This window comes from Spea bombifrons, chromosome 1 (genome assembly GCF_027358695.1).
Source record: "Spea bombifrons isolate aSpeBom1 chromosome 1, aSpeBom1.2.pri, whole genome shotgun sequence".
NCBI classification, from domain to species: domain Eukaryota; kingdom Metazoa; phylum Chordata; class Amphibia; order Anura; family Pelobatidae; genus Spea; species Spea bombifrons.
The window spans coordinates 87,997,463-88,017,483 of NC_071087.1; the positions used below are offsets into that span (position 1 = coordinate 87,997,463).

The following is a 20,021-nucleotide window of genomic DNA, read 5'->3' on the forward strand; positions in this document are numbered from 1 at the left end:
TCAAGAAACACGTCCAGGCTCCTTTTAAACTCTTTTATTGAGTTTACCATTACCACTTCCTCTGGCAGAGAGTTCCATAGTCTCACCGCTCTTACTGTAAAGAACCCCCGTCTGTGCTGGTGTAGAAACCTTCTTTCCTCCAGCCGTAGAGGATGTCCCCTTGTTATAGATACAGTCCTGGGTATAAATAGGTCCTGGGAGTGATCTCTGTACTGCCCCCTTATATATTTATACATAGTTATTAAGTCCCCCCTAAGCCGTCTTTTCTCCAAACTAAATAACCCTAATTCTGATAATCTTTCTGGGTACTACAGTCCTTCCATTCCCCTTATTACTCTGGTTGCCCGTCTTTGAACCCTCTCCAGTTCCACTATATCTTTCTTGTACACTGGTGCCCAGTACTGTACACAGTATTCCATGTGTGGTCTGACTAGTGACTTGTACAATGGTAGAATTATTTCCTTGTCATGGGCATCCATGCCCCTTTTGATGCACCCCATGATTTTATTTGCCTTAGCAGCAGCTGCCCGACACTGGTCGCTACAGGTAAATTTACTGTTAACCAAGACTCCTAAGTCCTTTTCCATGTCAGTCGTCCCCAGTGTTTTCCCATTTAATACATATTCCCAGCCTGGATTTTTCTTCCCCATGTGCATAACCTTACATTTATCCGTGTTGAACCTCATCTGCCACATCCCAGCCCAAGCCTCCAACCTATGCAGATCCATTTGTAATCGTGCACTGTCCTCTATTGTGTTAACCACGCTACAGAGCTTAGTATCGTCTGCAAAGATTGATACTTTACTATACAATCCCTCTACAAGGTCATTAATAAATATATTAAAAAGAATAGGACCCAAAACTGACCCCTGTGGTACCCCACTAGTAACAGTCACCCACTCAGAGTATGTACCATTAATAACCACCCTCTGTTTCCTATCACTGAGCCAGTTACTTACCCACATACACACATTCTCCCCCAGCCCAAGCATTCTCATTTTATGTACCAGCCTTTTATGTGGCACCGTATCAAATGCTTTGGAAAAATCAAGATATACGACATCCAGCGATTCTCCCCGATCCAGTCTTGAGCTCACCTCCTCATAAAAGCTGATCAGGTTAGTTTGACAGGACCGATCCCTTGTAAACCCATGCTGATATGGAGTCATACATTTATTTTCATTGAGATACTCCAAAATAGCATCTCTTAGGAAACCCTCAAACAGTTTACATACAACAGAAGTTAAACTAACAGGCCTATAATTCCCCGGGTCACTTTTTGTCCCCTTTTTGAATATTGGCACAACATTTGCTATGCGCCAGTCCTGGGGAACAGACCCGGTCACTATAGAGTCCTTGAATATTAGAAATAGGGGTCTGTCTATTACATTACTTAACTCCCTTAGAACGCGGGGGTGAATGCCATCTGGACCTGGTGATTTGTCTATTTTGATTTTTTTTAGGCGGCACTGCACTTCTTCCTGGGTTAGACAGGCGACATGTACTGGGGCATTTATCTCATCCTGCTGTATATTACCTGGATGTAATGTAAGACAATGAATGAAAAGGGACAAAAAAGCACATACCAATACAAAAAATTGATAGGTTAATGTTATATAATTTACTGGGACAGACCTGAATGACCAAGCAAGACAAAGCTCTTTACTCTTATGACAACATGAAAGCGGCTGCACAGCATTTAACCCCCACACACATCCTTCACTTTACATAAGTGGCGATGGCTGCACATAGCAATGGGAAAAACGCTAGGCAAAATAAGTAGATATTTTGATATTTAAGAAAATGGACTTTCCAGAATTAGGGAGAGAAGACCTAGATGGCACAAATTGTGCCAATGGTTTTGACAGTCCATGTGCAGAGTCACAGAGACCCTCCTTAGCAGTTATGCACAAGACCATCTACAAAGTACAACTTCCATACTGGTAATAAAAGAACTTCTCAATGAGCTCAAACGCAAAAGTTGATACGTTGGTTGATAGCCATATGGCCAATAGGCATGTCTCCTTAATAATATGCCAAGTATGAATAACCTCCATATATGTGGTATCCTAGAGATATTCCACAATCTAGTTTTGTACAACATTTTCTAATGTTTTAATGGCTATCCCAGCTAAAAAGAACATTTTATATCATGCCCACTGATTCCCTAAGCTTTAGGCTACCAAGACAGAATTATCTTAAGATGATATCGCAAAAATACATTATTTCTATGTTCCCAAGTTGCCAAGAAATGTGCATATCTGTCTATCCCTGTAGACATTACAACGCAGAAGGTAGTTTCCTCCAGTCCCCACCAGAAATGTAACCACTCTATCCTAAATCACTGGCGGTTCCTAGTTTGTCACCAGGAGTGGTGCTACAATGACCGTTACTGCATTGTAAGATGTATGGGGATAGATCATCCAATCTCACAATCCCAAAATACAAACCAGGATATTAAACACATAGAAAAGTAAAACCCCCCAAAAAAACAGTACAGGGCAAATGATCATCTAAAGATTGTTCATCATATTCTGCAACATACAGAAAATAAGTTCTGACAATACTGTCCCTACTTACTGATACCCTATGTGGCCAAAAGTAGGTGTACATATAAAGCATCAACATAGAGTTGGTCCCACCTATTATAACCTCCACCCTTGTCAGAAGTCTTTCCAAAAAATTTTGGAGGGTGTCTGTGGGAAATTGTGTTCATCCAGCCAAAACATTTCTAAGGTCCGGCGCCGATGTTGGATGGGCAGTCCTGGCTCGCAATCGTTCCAATTCATCCCACAGATGTTCAACGGGGTTAAGGTCAGGGCTCTGTGCAGGCCTCTCGGGTTCCCCTACATCACTTGTCACACCATTTTGGACCTTTCCTGTTCATGCTGGAAGAGGAAAGGGCTTTCCCCCAAACTGGTGCCACAAAGTACCCTTCACTAGAACTAAGGGGCCTAGTCCAAACCCTGAAATACCAAACCAGTTATTAGCTTTCTCTTGGCATCCACCAAACCCAGATTCATTCATAAGACTCAAGAGAACAAATTTCCACTGATCCAGAGTCCATTGGAGGTGTGCTTTGCACCACTCTAGTCGATGCTTGGTATTGCACAGTGTTCTTCAGCTTGTGTGCAACTGCTCGGCCATGGAAACCCATTTCATAAAGCTCCAAATGCACAGCGCTTGTGCGGATGATGCTTCCATAGGCAGTATAGGGAACAGGTGATTTTTAATCACTACATGCTTCCACGACGAAACAGCCCCCCCATCTGTGTGTGTGGTATTGCTTTGTGGCTGAGCTGCTGTTACTCCTAGATGCTTTTACTTCACAATAATAGCACTTACAGTGCCATGGCAGATCTAGCAGATCCATGTTTAAATTCACAATGCTCTTTAGTATGGACCATTCTTGGCTACATATGTGCTTTTATGGATTCTATATATATATATATATATATATATATATATATATATATATATATATTAGCAAAGGTCATATAGTGTATCTGAGAAGGTAGGTTACTACAAGGGCATTGGCAGTCTTACAACTGAAGGTGGCCTGAGCTTAAGTTTGTTTAAATTTTCCATTTATTTTCTTGAAGAAGACCCAACTAATTATTTTCCTTTAGGCTATGTTCCCTTAATTATGACCTCAGCTTTCTTGGCTGGATAAGGACAACTCTGCTTGATAAGTTTTAAACATGGACATCTATAAGACTTACCTGATGTCCTTAAAATGCAGCATGTGAGGATATGACATAGCATAAAGGCTGGTAGCTTCAGAGAGAAACTGGAGATGTTGTAGTCCTCTAAAGTGGACATTTACAATAGAATACCGCTATTCTCATGCTCAATTTTTAAGTGCTTCAACATTTTTTATCCATATATTTCTTTATATACCATTAGTACAAATGACCAACAGGTTTGAAAAATTGAAATACAATTTATCATTCACATGCTTTGTTACTTCACATGAAATTTCCTCTCCAGTTGGTCATTTTTTTGTTTTAATCAATGCGCAAATAAATCCACAGCTATGAAGTAAAAAGCAGAACCCATTGCTTTTCTGCTCACTAGACCAGTACAGATATCAGCAGTAATAGAAGAGGCAGCTATTCTTCTTTGTACAGTTATGCGTAGTTTCCTCTTTTCTGGACATAACAAAAACACAGCAAATAATGTACTTTTTTTTTTTTTAAATCACCTTTTGTGAATCTTTTGCCACCAGGAGCAATATCGCTTTCTATTTGAAAGGTTACTTTAGATACCATTCTCAGTGATTACTTTCTTTAAAAAAAAAATATTTAATTTATTTTAATTTCATTTGGGCTCAATTTGGTGAAAATAGCACAGGTAGTTTCAAATTGTGAAGTAATCACTCCTTAGCTTACATTAAGTGATATTCAAGTATTTTGCCTTTGGAAGGAATATATTAGGAATTGCCATTTCATTTTGAAAACTATTTGCTCTTTTTTTTCCCCCCACTTATGTTAAAAAATATATATATTAAAAAAAAAGAAGAAGAACCTGGAAAATTATTTGTGTCAACACAGATTTACTAAATACACACACACACACAATGTGTAAAAGGGAAAACATTTGCATAAAATTAAAGCAAAGCTTAAAAAGGGAGAGGTATAGCCCTCCTTTGAGCTGAAATATATATGATATGATCTTCACACAAACAGCTAATTGGGAATGATAGTCTGCTATGCATTGTGGGTAACACTATAGCTATATGATAATCCTCTTATGAACTAAATTGCTTTTCAGGATCCAGCATGTAAAAACGGCAATAAGCAACTTCCAACTCACGGTAACAGCAAATAGTGTTGAGAAAAGTGTGCTATGTATTGTGAAAAATAATAAAAACTGATGTCCATCAAAGCAAAACGAAAGAAGTCAATTTCTGATCAATGCTTCTAGTGGGTACATGCAATATCTGATCAATATTTCACCCAATTGTTGATTCTACCTACAAAGCACTGGTACAATTGATCTATAACATTACCTATTACGTCAGTTCTCATTTAATACTACAATAGTGAAAGTTATACAATTTAGCTCTAACTTCCAAACATCACTGACAAATCCAGCTATGTAGGGCTCCTGGCCACTAAATATATAAGCGTGTATATTTAGATTTATTTTTTTAGTTTTTAAAATCTCGTTTCTTCTCCCCAACTCTTTCTTGTTTTAGATGTTTCCAAGATCCCTGGCTTACTTGAATGAAAGGGTTGAATTCTGACACAATTTGAATACTTCTTCGATAATACTAAATAAATTTGTTCATAGTTTAGCAAAGTGTAGCATTTATATTGGTGGCTTTTAAGTGAATTATACCAGTAATAATGTGTGTGATTAGCAGGGGTTTCAGATGAGAAGAAAATGTATAAATGTATAAAACATAGTGGTTCTATATACCAAATACCTTTGATTAATAAGGGAGTTGACTTTCATACATAGTAAGATAGTAATTCAGGTTGGAAAATGATATAACCGATTTAAATATGCTTCACACAGGCCATCTAAGATACTATTGGAGAGCTACTACATAGCTTTAAGTTGGTGAGATGAAACTCTCCTGCAAACTCCCCTTTTAGTGAAGAAATTATTTTAAACTGCGGGGAAACTGAGGACAAAGTGTGATCCCAAGGTAAGATTTTACAGAAACTGGCAGCTACACGTGATACGTATAAGAAGCCTGAAAGCTGACGGCTGATGTTGTCTTCCTACCTGTTAGTATATCTGAAATTGGCTTACTTTCAAGTTAAAAGGCAACAATTCATTATAGAGGGTTTTAGCAAAAAAGTTAAAACTAAATCCTGGAAGATAAAACCATGGGAAAAAAATCTCCATAAAAAGCACGTGTTTATAGTCAGGGACTTAACTAAAAAACACAGGGTCCTGGTGCAAAACTTGCCCCAGGCCCCCCAACAGTTGGTCTGCGCCATCACTGTCCCCCAATTTGTCTGTGTCTTCTTTGCCCTGCTTTCAACATACAATCTGGCAAATTACACACGCATGCACATCCATGCTCACACACACAATTACAATTACACCTCCATGCTCACATACGAACACAATTACACATCCATGCTAGCAATCATACACGCTTACCTCTCACCTCTCCAGCAGCTTTCTCTCTGGCTGCTCGCACACTGTGCGGCCAGCCTCGGTTTCACAGCGAGGTCACATGACATAACGTGACCTCAATACGTTCCTGCCTCCCCTTGCCGGTTCAAAATAGTCCAGAAAGGTCCCTTCCGGCATAGAGCGGAGCAGTCAAGGTTGGAAGGGCCCTTTCTAAACAATTTGGAATCGGTATGAGGAGACAGCTGCAAATCCTGTAGTTGCGCCAGTGTTTACGGTATCCATTTTTGTGGTCAATTTTAAATTCAAGTTAGGCGTAGTGAGCTCTCGTTACCCCAGCACATGCGGATTTCCAAAAGTACTCCCATCTATTATTCAATATATTTTGGTCAACATATGCAGAATACCCAACTCAGATTTTATGCATTTTTTTGCATTGGGGCACTAGGAATGAAACATTGTCCATCCAACCAATGAGAAATCTCTACTCCTAGTGGACCACGGTGTTAATACAGAATCACTTTACAGAAGTACTTCTGAAAGGACAATGGGATACTTATTACCTGCTTTATCAGTTAGCGGTTAATAAACATAAATGGCATTTCTTTGCTAACTGAAGTATCTATCCGATTAAAAGTTGACATAAAAGGGAACGTAATTGGAAAAAGGATAAAACATTATTCGAGATGTTTGAATCTGCACCCTGAGCTGGCAAATATTCACTCATCTGCTGGATGGAATACATAAACCTCATTCTAACTTGAAGAAGATAAAAGCCTGTACATGTATTAACGTGGCTGTATTATACACATGACATGTTTGTCATTATCAAGGTTACAAAATGAATACATGGAAAACCCTTTGCAAGAATCAATGTGTGGAAGTATTTAACAGGTAGTGATAAAACCGCAACCAGCTAGCCTTGTGGTCATAATTACAAGATTTTACACAGGAGCCAATTGTGAGATTATATGTGAGAAGAAAACAGAAACTCGGTTTTGCGAGTCTTCTAAGAATACCGGCTCTCACTGAAATAGAATGGATCTTAAAAATACAAACAGGCGGTATTTGACTCCCAAAACATTTGTCTAAAATATAATCATTTGCTTCAACAAGGGACACTGGTCACACAAGAGACTTTAAAAGCACACACACCAAAAAAAAATGCAAATCTCATGTATTTAGTTGTTCAAATGTAACATTTCAGTAGTTTTACATGCCTCGGTAAGCACAGTTTCATTAATGACACGAACATTTGCAGCTGTGGCTTGGCTAACAGTTCAACTACTTTCTAGAACAGTCTTAATGCCATGGACGCATGTGCATATTGCTATTAGTGAGATCTTGCTCCAGTGCTCTAATTGTACCAGTCCAAACATCAAGGGTCAAACATGGCCGCTAGCATTTGTTGGATTAAGAGTCACGTTAAAAAAATAAAAAAAATCCGCCAGAGGCAAACACGACAACGTTACCACTACCTGGCACCGGCCAGAGTCCCAAACCTGACTATCCTTCTAAACCAACATGTGTATTAGACATATTAAAAATAAAACACTTAATCGGCTACCCTGTGTTTTAAATTCTAAGATTACACGGGGAATTCTAAATCCATTTAAAGTAATTAAGTGCAAGATGAAAAAAAAAAGGCCGCTTTGCATACTTTTAAAGTACCATTCCTTGTTTTAAACCTTGCAGGTATTTGGGAGCTAGAACAGCTTCATGCTCGTTACTTTTAAATTATTGTTCCTAAAGATAAAATTTTATTAAAATATTAGCACCCTTTATAGACATGTCAGTCTTCTTGCTGTGCTCCCCAGTGAAGACATATGTATCAATTGTATACTTTAAAATATTTTTTTTTTTAAAAAGCCCCTTAAAATTTTACTTCTCAGCTTTTTGCTTTTGAATAGTTCATCTTTGTCAAGGCTACAACATGCATTTTGGTTGAACACTACTGTATAAATACTATGTCAGGTGCAATACTAAAACTAGATCAGAGAGAAAAAAAAAGAAAGAAAAAATATATATATTACAGATTTCAATTTTCATAAACAAAGGGAAGAAGGAGCGGGACTCACATACAATCACAGTTTTGCTTTTTAGTGCTAGTAAAATAGTCACGTGTTAGACATTTTCGGACGGCCACCACTCAGGTGGTGTCCGAAGATGAATCGTATGAAGCAGAGACTATAAAGTTTCCAGGACCAGAATGACTGGCCATAGACTGGGCAGCTTGCTGGCTCAAATTGTTACATATAAGCACTAACTGATTGCTTTGTGCTTCAGACAATGTGCTGCAACTTTGGTAAACACTGAAGTTGGTTTTCCGCCCAGGGATGTTTCCCTTCTCACACATTGTCTTCACCATCTTTGCCAGTTTGTTTTTCCCAAGGGCCTGGCAGTTATACCAGTGAAGAGCAGCTAGGTTTACAACAGGCTTAATGGACAAATAAAAAGGAGCATCTTCATAACGCATGGCCGGTGGACGCCTCTGTGCATATTCCTTGTAGTCCTGTACAGGGCAGGTCTGTGGAGAGTGTGGCGTGGCATAAACCCTGCATTCAGTCCCTGCTCTCTTTATTTTGGCATCAGGGCTTTCTTGACCCATCCATTCGAGGAACTCCAGCCCAGTCTCCAACACTCGAAGTCGAACATCACCCCATTTGAGTGTAGAGCCATGAAAGCCAGTGCAGTGCCCAAAAGCTTTGGTGTTATTCAACCAAACAAGGTTTAGCAGTCCTTCAGGATTGTATCGGCTAAGAAGGCCTCTCTTACGAAGTATGAGTTCATCAGCAAATGTAAGCTTCATAGACTTGTGTGGTTTGTTACCCTTTCCTTTACACCGTAGTTCAATTTGTTTTTGTTTCAAGGCTTCCTGGGATCTCTTAAACTCCTTGTCTCTAGTGATGCTATAACCATACCTATGTTCTTTCAGGTAACGCTCCAGGCCACATTGATAGTTGGCAAGACTATTGGGTTCATATTCAGATCCATCTTTCTGTCTGGCATCGACAAAGAAAGAAGCCAAGTAGTCATCTAGTTCTTTGCAAGGGATCATATAGATTTCTCGAGTCTCCATTGGGTATTTGGAGATGATGAACTCCCTAAAGTTGCGCAGAGCTGTTTGTGTGCTACGTATAGTTTTTTCATTTTGTTCTCTGTTCAACTCAGCTGCTGCCTCGTCCTCGTCTAAGGAGAGAAAAAAAAGGGAAGGAAGGGAATAGGAAAGAAAGGAAAAATGGAATAAAGTAAGTTGAGTGAAAAAGGATGTTAGGAAAGAATTCAAGTCAATATAAATAAAACAAATGTTTAAAAAAGGGGAATTAAATTAAATACATGTTGATAGAGAAAAACAGATAACAAGTGGAGAAAAAAAATGAAGCAGCAAAAGTGAAGTCGAAGAGAAAGGGAAATTGGGAAGAAAAAAATAAATGGTGAATTTTTTGAATATTGGGTTCTTTCCATTGAAATTAAATCAAGGGCTCATCTTATAACTTTGTTACATACCTTTCTTGTTTGGAAAGCCAACTTCAGTAGTTTCACAAATGATGTACAAGTACATGACAAAAAACGAATTCAAAACACAAATTCTTCACGTCACTGGGTACTTTTACATTGCATGTAGATTTGCAGGGAAAAAAATACAGATTGGCGATAACCTTCATTTTTTTTAGACTGGGGAGGAGTGAGATACAAGCAATTTCATTTTTCTTTTCTATTTATTTATCCCACTGCATCACGCATGTCAAATGAATTGCTAAACCCACTTGCATGTGCTTCATTTGTGAAACCAGATGTTGTACCGGTTCCAGTTTGTTAGTTTTATCTTTCACGATAGTTTTCACATGCATTAAGAAAAAAATATGGTATCGGTTTACATATAGCCTGCAGGAAAACAGAAACTAAATATTTTATCCCTAATAATATGGCAAGTAACATGACTGTCTGAATTGCCAACAAAAGCGGGTAAATATAAAACCAGCAATTGGTTGCTACACAATTTTTTTCTACATTCTTATTTCAAGTTTCCTAAAATAAAGCAATAACAAAACCGCATTTTATACTGATCAATAGAGCAGTGTTATGGTAACACTTCTTTCTACTGAAACCAGAAAGCATACCTAAGTATGCTTCCACCACTAGCTCAGTAGCATCCCCGCTTAAGTTAAATGGTGCTGAGCTCCCTCCAAAATCATTATGAATAGTCGCAGTGAATCAGATATATTCTAGCTAAACACACATGTTCAGCTAGGATACATGTGATTGGCTGTTGCCGCTCTCATTGCTACAGAGCATGTGCAGGAAGTGTACTAAAGTATGCTTTTGACTTACACGTATTGGTTTCGGTACAGGCAACAGGGAGGATTTAAATGAGATAGAAATCTAATTTTCTCGCTCCAATAACTACAGAATGCATGCTCTGTTTGCATAAAAAAAATGGGGGACTGGACTTTTCTTTTTAAAAAACAAAAAAATTGAAGAAATATACCAACATACTAAGAGTAAGATATATTTACTCCAAAACGCCTATGTATAGAGCTCATTGTTGCATTTTTTTTACTTAACATGTTTAAAATACCATTTTTTGTTTCATTATTTCTTCACCTTAGTAATAGGTCAGTAACATTGAAAATTAAATCAAAGCAGGAACACATTTGCCATTCAGCACAGGGGCATTGGAAATCAGTTCAGCAATGGAGTCGAGAGCCACAAAATATCGGCATAGATAAATGTTCAGATTCATATAAATACATATGAATTCATTTTCAGCATTTTAAGATGCTAATACATCCACCCATACTTTTTAATATCAAAAGTGAAAAAAAAACAAAAAACTCCAGATCAGATTCAGTATACGTGCCAGGTCCTTCTAATTGTACTTTTTATTTCTTCTCAGATGAGCACACGCAAATCTATAAGTATATAGTGAAACCCCACCTCAAGATAAACACCACTTAAAGTTAAAAAAATAAAAAAAAGGTAATACATACACCAGCATTTTCATGCAAATGATACTCCAGTAACGTACAAAAATGATGACATACAGGCAGGTTACTTGCAATGAATCCCATAAAGGAAAATGTCTGGACCAATGGGTTCATTGATAGCCCCAAGCTGTAAGGGTTGAACATATATAATTGTATTTATTATTTGCTAATGACTATTATTATATGCCACACCACAGGACCTGAATCTGTCCAGGACATTAGCTAATTAGGTCTCTGGGTGGAACACGTCAGTTTGTTACCTTATCTGCACCTTCCTGCCTATGCCAGAGAGTGCTCATTGCAAGTGATTATATACTCATTGTTAGATAACAGGTCATTCGGTTCACATGTCTTTTTAATGTCTGCTTGATCTGCCAATCTGGATCACCGAAAACAGACATTAAAACAGGAAAGCCTTGAAAATGCAGATAAATGAAGCTCCTAGAATTTCCTGCCGTATAATACTTTACATGCCTTCTCTCCACTATCACCACACAGGAATATGGCAGTCAGTCGTAAGAATTTTCACCACTTGCTCTGGTTTGTCTGGTATTGTGAAATATCTCTAGAGCGGAAGGGGAGGTTATTATGGATGCTGTGGGCATTTAGTATAAAGCACAAGTAAATGGATACTAGTAGTGAATACATGGTTCTTCATTTCTGGCAATGTGAGTCAAATATTTAATCTTGCCAGCCTTTCTATGCAATATGAAGGGGAAATTGTGTACATTCTACTTCCCGGAGGGTTGGTCTTGCACAACACATTGTGAAACTGGTAAGAGTTATATGTGGTCAGATGGACTGTTCTTGTGGGAGAAGCTTGCCAGGGTTGGTCAATTATAATACATACGTAACGAAGCAAGATTGAAAAATCACACCTAAAATACAGAATGAACCCCTGTATCCTAGGCTGTTCAAGTAAATGGCTTATATACAATACTGGGTATTTTGGGCATTATAATACACACCTGATAAACATCAGTGGCAGGGTTTAATTATGCAGGAGAAGTTTGAGAGAATTGAAAACCAGTTATAGCATAGAATGCAATGAAAAATATGTGCTACAATGGGAATAGCTACATCATGTTTAATTAAATCTGGCATCATGTGTGTATAAAACAACAACAACACGTTACTAAATTTACCATGTTTCCATTTTCGGGAACTCGTAATGCAGCAGAGTTCTTCTACCTAGGCTAATAATCAAGTCACTCTATAAATAAAACCTTGCAATGCTATTATCTCAGAGTGGAGAGATTGGTACAATAGGAGGTCGTATTGAATAAAAGGCATACAAGCTTAATGGAGACGGCTTTAAAAAATAAAATAAAAAAGCTTAATGGATCCAAATGTGACTGTCAATGTGGTCATGCTGTTCTTGACATGTAATGAGCACCATTCTGTAGGTTTACAGAAGGAACAAACAAGAGGTCGGCATTAATGCCGTGAACCGAAGGCTGAGACATTCAATACTTAATGCTTTCAACCAAGCCAAGTGGCTCTTAAAGTGGGTACTATCAGAACAACATTATTGTTACTAAAAAAAGAAGCATGTTATATTAGCCTTCAACTCTCTTTATCACAGATGAACAAGTGAAACATTGATAGAGAGTAAAGACATGTGAGACACCTGGTAAGTGTGAAGCAGTAATATAAGCAAGTGATATAGGAGGTGACACAACTTATAGCACAGATAGCAACCAAGACTGCCATCTGTCTCATTCTCCATCAACCTCGTAATAGATTGTAAGCTCGTAAGAGCAGGGCCCCCCTCTCCTTCTCTACCAGTATGCCGTAACACGTGTTCATCTTATTATCAAATTGTATATTGTCAATTTTAATGTTGTTGTTCCCCCTACAAAATCTGCTGGTTATCTATAAATAAAGGTAATGTAATAAAAAAAGACTGGTTGGTATGATCGACAAACATAGGAAACATCCAGGCTCCAGCCACCCAGAGCACTCCCTTTTCGGGATGTGGGTAGGGTGTCCCGCTGACGGCCATGGGCAGTCCTGCTGAGAAGAGGGGAAGCAGGGAGTGCCGCAACACCACTTTCAGTGCCCAGAGTTTCTCCACGGTGACCCAGAGATGTGGCGCTCCACCCAGAGAGTTCCTAGGCATGATGGTCAATGGCATGAGTAGGCAGGGGTTCCTTTTTAAATTTCACATTCTACATTCTGAATTTTCATGCCTGTTTTTTGAGACACTAAAGTTCTAAATGAAGGAACCATAGTAACATGCACTAATTATTAAAAATAATTGAAATATTTAAAAATAAATCACACTTTTGTGACTCGAAAAAACTATGCACTATTTTATCTTTGTAATCTCAGTGACATGCTGGCTTTGAAGTGTATTAACTAAAGCAGGAGCTGGCAATTGGATTCAACTCCCTGTATAAGAGGGACTGTCCCTGTTTGAAGTATCTCATTAAGAATGAGTGATCTGTCCCTTGCGTAACACGAGGGATGGTCAAAGTTTCCGCACTTTTACAATTTCGTTGGAAGCGGTCAAAGCGGGAGGAGTAGTAATTGGTCGTGTATTGGCGTGTCATGTGACTAGTTCTGTCTGGCAAGCTGGCTGGCCTTGCAGTTTAAGAGTGTTCATCCTGGGGTGAAGATGGCTGCAAAACTTATAAATTGCACCTAAGAGGAACAGCGTTTTTTGTGTGCCAAGAGCATCAAATTCATACATAGGCATTTGTGCTCTGTATGGAAATAACGTTCTCTCGCCTAGAGTCCTCTGTGAGCGGATTGAAAAGTTTGAAAATGGCGGTCCTGGTGTGACTGATGTAGAGCGCGCCAGACGTCCAGCTACAGCCACGACCACGACCAATAAAAAAGAACCCTGGAACTGATCCGTTTAAACACAAAAGAACACTTGAAGGGGTTGCAGGAAAGCTGAATGCGAGTGTTGGACCTGCCTATGCCCTGATTCATGCCTTAAGTTCTGTAAAGTGTGTGTCAGGTGGGTGTCTAAGCAGCTGACAGAGGAGCACAAGCACAGACGTTTGTTCCTGACACATGGCCTGTTATCGTGAAGAAGTTGATGATTTTCTACAGAAGATAGTGACTGGTGATGATACGTGGGTTTCACCATTACAAGCTCAAAAGCAAGCGGCAGAGTATGCAGCGGAAGTATCCATCATCTCCTGTATCAAAGAAATTCAAGATGCAACCGTCAGCAGGAAAGTTGATGTTGACCGTCTTCTGGGACTCTCGGGGGGCCTAATCTCAAAACGTATCGTGACATGCTTTAGAGAGAATTCAAACCCACAATTCTAAAAGAAGAGGAATTCTGGTGTTGCACGACAATGTCCAACTCCACACAGTGGAAACCCTCAGACAATTGAAGTAGGAGGTTATGGAACACCCAGCTTATAGTCCAGATTTCCACCTTTTTGGAACACTCAAAGAAGGATTAGGGGGAAGATTTTCATGTGATGATGATGATGTGAAAGCAGAAGTGGATCCGTGACTATGCGTTCAACCAAAAACATTTTTTGATGATGGCATTAAAAAGTTGGTAAAACATTGGGAACATTGCATTGCAAAGGAAAGTGACTATGTAGAAAAATGATGTAATTTGTTTTTGATGTGATTAAATTTTGAAATAAATAGTTAAACAAATGGAAACCTTTCGAACGTCCCTCATATACATTTCAATCAGTAAGAGAGAGATCTCGCTTCATACACAGCCATTTTTTTTCAGTAGAAGCTTGCTTGGGTTGTCCTTTCACTGTGTAAAGTGCAGTCAATGATGTAAATCTGCAATTCTCAGTCCAACTATCTCTTTATTGAATACATTTATTGAAGAAATGAGTGTCTGCATGCACATCTGCTTAACTACTATATCTGAATTAGAGCTGAAACAACGAATCGATAAAATCGATAATAATCGATAACGGAAATCATCGATAACGATTTCCGTTATCGATTAATCGAGTGATCAATTCGTTGTTGGAGCACTCGGCTCCTTTTACTTACCTCCGCGAGCGTTCCCCGCTTCTGCTACACGCTCTGCAGTCTCCGCCTTCTTTTAGCTACGTGACGGATGTGACGCGTTCCGGAGGTAAGTATTCTTCATGTCTATGTGCACGGATCGCACAGAGCCACTCGCACAGAGCGAATCGCTCTGTGCGAATGGAGCCACTCGCACAGAGCGGTTCGCTCTGTGCGAGTGGCTCCACTCGCACAGAGCGGTTCGCTCTGTGCGAGTGGCTCCATTCGCACAGAGCGGTTCGCTCTGTGCGAGTGGCTCCACTCGCACAGAGCGGTTCGCTCTGTGCGAGTGGCTCCATTCGCACAGAGCGGTTCGCTCTGTGCGAGTGGCTCCATTCGCACAGAGCGGTTCGCTCTGTGCGAGTGGCTCCATTCGCACAGAGCGGTTCGCTCTGTGCGAGTGGCTCCATTCGCACAGAGCGGTTCGCTCTGTGCGAGTGGCTCCATTCGCACAGAGCGGTTCGCTCTGTGCGAGTGGCTCCATTCGCACAGAGCGGTTCGCTCTGTGCGAGTGGCTCCATTCGCACAGAGCGGTTCGCTCTGTGCGAGTGGCTCCATTCGCACAGAGCGGTTCGCTCTGTGCGAGTGGCTCCATTCGCACAGAGCGGTTCGCTCTGTGCGAGTGGCTCCATTCGCACAGAGCGGTTCGCTCTGTGCGAGTGGCTCCATTCGCACAGAGCGGTTCGCTCTGTGCGAGTGGCTCCATTCGCACAGAGCGGTTCGTGAGTGTGGGTGCAGGGCAGAGTGGGGGTGGGGGTGCAGGGCAGAGTGGGGGTGGGGGTGCAGGGCAGAGTGGGGGTGGGGGGTGCAGGGCAGGAGACTGGGTGCAGGGCAGAGTGGGGGTGGGGATGCAGGGTGTGAGTGTGGGTGCAGAGCAGAGTGGGAGACTGGGTGCAGGGCAGAGTGGGGGTGGGGATGCAGGGCAGGGTGTGAGTGTGGGTGCAGGGCAGAGTGTGAGTGTGGGGGCAGGGCAGAATGTGGGGGCAGGGCTGGGTGCAGGGCAGAGTTAGAGACTGGGTGCAGGGGCACAGTGCAAAGTGCTGGGTGCAAAGTGCCAGTGCTGGGTGCAAAGTGCCAGGGCTGGGTGCAAAGTGCTGGGTGCAAAGTGCCAGGGCTGGGTGCAAAGTGCAAAGTGCTGGTGCAAAGTGCTGAATGCTGGGTGCAAAGTGCTGGATGCAAAGTGCCAGGGCTGGGGCAAAGTGCTGGGTGCAAAGTGCTGGGTGCAAAGTGCCAGGGCTGGGTGCAAAGTGCTGGGTGCAAAGTGCTGGGTGCAAAGTGCTGGGTGCAAAGTGCAAAGTGCTGGGGCAAAGTTTCTTGAACAGTAATAGTCCACCTCTTTTCAGAATGTTTGGGGTTATTTTGTTTCATAAATATTGTGTTTGGGTTCTTGTACTTTGAAAATATTGTTTTTTATTACATCATAACAAAATAAGAATGTTAATGTAAATTTTAAGTTGTTTTTTAACATCCAGTTCATTAAATTCTTTTAAATAAACGAAAAATTTGCATATTGTTTTTTTTTATCCGATTAATCGATTAATCGAAAAAATAATCGGCCAACTAATCGATTATTAAAATAATCGTTAGTTGCAGCCCTAATCTGAATCCAGATGATGTACAAAGTCTAAATAGGGATAATGGATGATATATTTCAACACGAACTGGGAATAGCACAAAATCCCTTCATACCAAGAAAACTTCACAGACATATTTCAAATAAGTCAAAATTGGGATGGGGGCTATAAATGAAAAGGTTTAGGGCTACTTGTAACAAATTTAGTAAAATATACACTAATAAAAAAAAACAACTACATGGGTGGTATGTATAAAATGTATAAAAATGATTGGGGTGCAAAGTTTGGAACATGGTCTTATCGCCATACCAACCAATGAAATTGTCAATTTGGCTAAACGTGGCCCCACTTTTAGAGAAAGGAGAGTTCCCGGGTACATCCACTCAGCGAAAAGAGTCCATAGATTCCAATTTGGGGTAGCAGGAAGATGCTTAGGGAACGCTGAATTTTCAAAAAAATCTGCACTCTTGGCATTTTTGAGTTTCTCAAGCAAAACACAGGAACTTCTTCACACATATAAAACTAGGTATGTAGATAACCTGAGGAACATGTCAGGTGATTTAAATACTACGGGTTCAGAAATGCCAGTATACATGTTAAATAAAAAAACATATGTAAATTGTTGATTTACTCCTTTGTAACACAGGGTTTAAACCCATGAGTGACAGGAGCTTTTTTCTTGCCGTTTTTAGCATATTTTTTGTTCAGTGATGATCCTTCTTTTCCATGGTTAGTGTACCCATGCAAATGACATATAGTATAATCTGTTATTTAGCAAGAACTATATGTAGAAAATTTCCAAGGATTGAGTTATGTTCAACAACATCCCCTTAGTAGAATATTACCTGACATGGATAGGCTTTTTTATTATTATTATTTTATACATACTTATATATATATATATATATATATACACACACCGGTATATATATATATATATATATATATATATATATATATATATATATATTTTATGATAAAATGTTTTTGTTTGCACTTATTTTTTTTTGAGATCCCTTAGGGATCTCTCCTGGAAGAGGACGAGGGTGGAGTCTGTATTAAATTTTCTAAATAAACACCCCCCCCAAGTATTTTTTGAAGAGGGAGAAATGCCTTTTCCCTCTTTTCATTTTGATCCTTACTGCTGCTGAACACAGGACGATCAACAAGCAGGTCTCCGTTTGCATTACAGACCCTCTGGGAAACTCTTTACATTAAATATTGTTTCTGGTGGTGTCACGACTGTGCCACTACACTGGATCCCTCAGCAGGAAGCTAACAATGCTGGCTCCTGCTGACAGGGGAGACCACATGCTGTCGAATACCTTGTACCAGTAGGGAGATGGCCCACGTCGCAAAACCATAGTATGTACTATTATATTCTCTGTGATCTATGGCATGTTATAGAAAACATATCAGTACATCCTTTGTAAAGATGGAATTAAGCGCTAACAGATTTAATTTCTGCTTTACAGCTTTAAGTATAATGAAAGAGGAGGTATTATAAGTGCAGTTATATTCTACAGACCTTTAGATTCCGGTAGAATACATTAGGAAAGATGGCCCTTGTCCCGTACAGCTTAAAAATATCGAAAAGCGTCCTTGTCGAAGAGCTGTTATAAAACCGGCAATGACAGATAATTTGCAGGTGCAAACTCGTATTGAGCAGAATGTGATGACATACTGATTTAAATAAGGCGATCTCATTTTGGTAGAGCAGGGCCAACTCAAAACAGATTACCAATAGGTGGTCAATTCAACGCTTGCATTATTTGAGGGAACACAAAATATAAAACGTTAAACATACTTGGTAAATTGATAACCAAGATACAGGTGAAATCCCACAGATGTGTTATTCATTATTGCCTTTCAGCTCAATTCAATGAACCCCAAGCAATGTTACTTTTTTCTAAGAGCATTCAAAGATATGTGCTCTTGTTTTCCCCCCTTGAGAATTCAATGCATTCATTTACATATAACAGGAGAGAGTATATATTAAGATGCTGAAACATAGCGAAAGAAACACCGGCACGGAAGACCCGGCGGACCAGGCATAGCAGGTAGGGCCCTATTTAGCAGTGGACCCCAATGCCAGCACCAACACCACCCCTCCATGCAGCGCATATTGCTGGGGTGGCAGCCCACGCTCAACCAGTCCCAGCACCAAGATATGACATCATTTCCCAGATGCAGGGAGCGTGAGGACTGCGAGGGAGTAGAATGATTGTCACTGGCCGTTAAAATATCAGCGCTTTGCAGAGCATGCTCACTGAGCCAGTGCTGAAGCAGACTGGGCTATTACATACTTGAGATGTGTTCAATCCCAGCCTTTATTGAAGGTCATGAGTGAGAGGATCTCAACTTTTTTGAAGATGCAGAAATATTTCATGGCCGTTATAGTATAGTGAAAGAAAAAAAAAGCCAAACATAAACGTAAAATGTTTTGGATATTTTCTTATATTTCTTTTTTAGTTAATGATCAATTACACTGTACTATAGTATCAGTAGTATTCTGATCTGTCAGTGTCTTCTTTGGCTTGCCCTCCTATTACACAAAAGGTATTTTGGTGAGAAATTCAATATTGAGAAAGCTGAGCATTGTGACCCATCCCTGACTACCAGGACTTGCAAATTGATATCTTAGCTTATTCACTATCCACTTACCTACTCATTCAATACCTTACCCTACTTCTTGCATTGCTTTGGCCTAAGTGCTCTATCATCTCCTTGTGTGGTTTTAACAGGAAAGGTCTAGAGCAGTGGTTCTCAACCCGTGTATCCTCAGGACCCACATTTGTCTTTGGTCATTAAGTCGCGACCCAAAAATAACCTCAGAAAAGATGAGGGAGTGGAAAGGCTGTCCGGGGGCTGCAGCAGGAAGAGGGGAGGAGCAAAAACTTTATTCACCTCCCACTAGGAGCAGACAGCGACCGCAAATCAATCAAGCAACTTGCTTTGCGGTCGGGGAGTAATACTAAAGTACATGCTGGACCGGAGGCTGCCTGACAGCCTGCTGCTCGCGCATTGCCACTAGAATGTGTAAGGCTGCCCCAGGAATTTTCACTTGAATCAAAGGTCAACCAGGCACACGGCGGCTCCAACATCATGGAACAGTCATCCAGTGACCACTGAACAACCAACTGGTTGCACTGAGTCCTTTCAGCATTCATATTTTTATAATTTGTGCAATAACATTCCAGCACATGCGTGTAGCACACCATGTAATCCGTTCATGTTTATTAAACGCATCCCTTAGAAATGTGTATAAATATAGATTTCATAATAAACTGTAGCATTTTTTGTCTGTTTAATGTTCAACACAGATTACATATTTGTAACCAATTTTGCGTCATTTGTAGGCAAG

At 40.1% G+C, this 20,021-nt stretch overlaps 1 protein-coding gene across 1 annotated transcript in view; it reads right to left on the bottom strand.

Annotated features, from left to right (window-relative positions):
- KIAA1958 (KIAA1958 ortholog) overlaps positions 1-20,021 on the bottom strand; it is a 50,173-nt gene that overhangs the window by 5,650 nt on the left and 24,502 nt on the right. Inside the window, exon 3 of the mRNA XM_053470192.1 lies at positions 8,244-9,282. Within this exon, the coding sequence (XP_053326167.1) occupies positions 8,244-9,282 (1,039 nt within the window). The remainder of the gene's footprint in view (positions 1-8,243; positions 9,283-20,021) is intronic.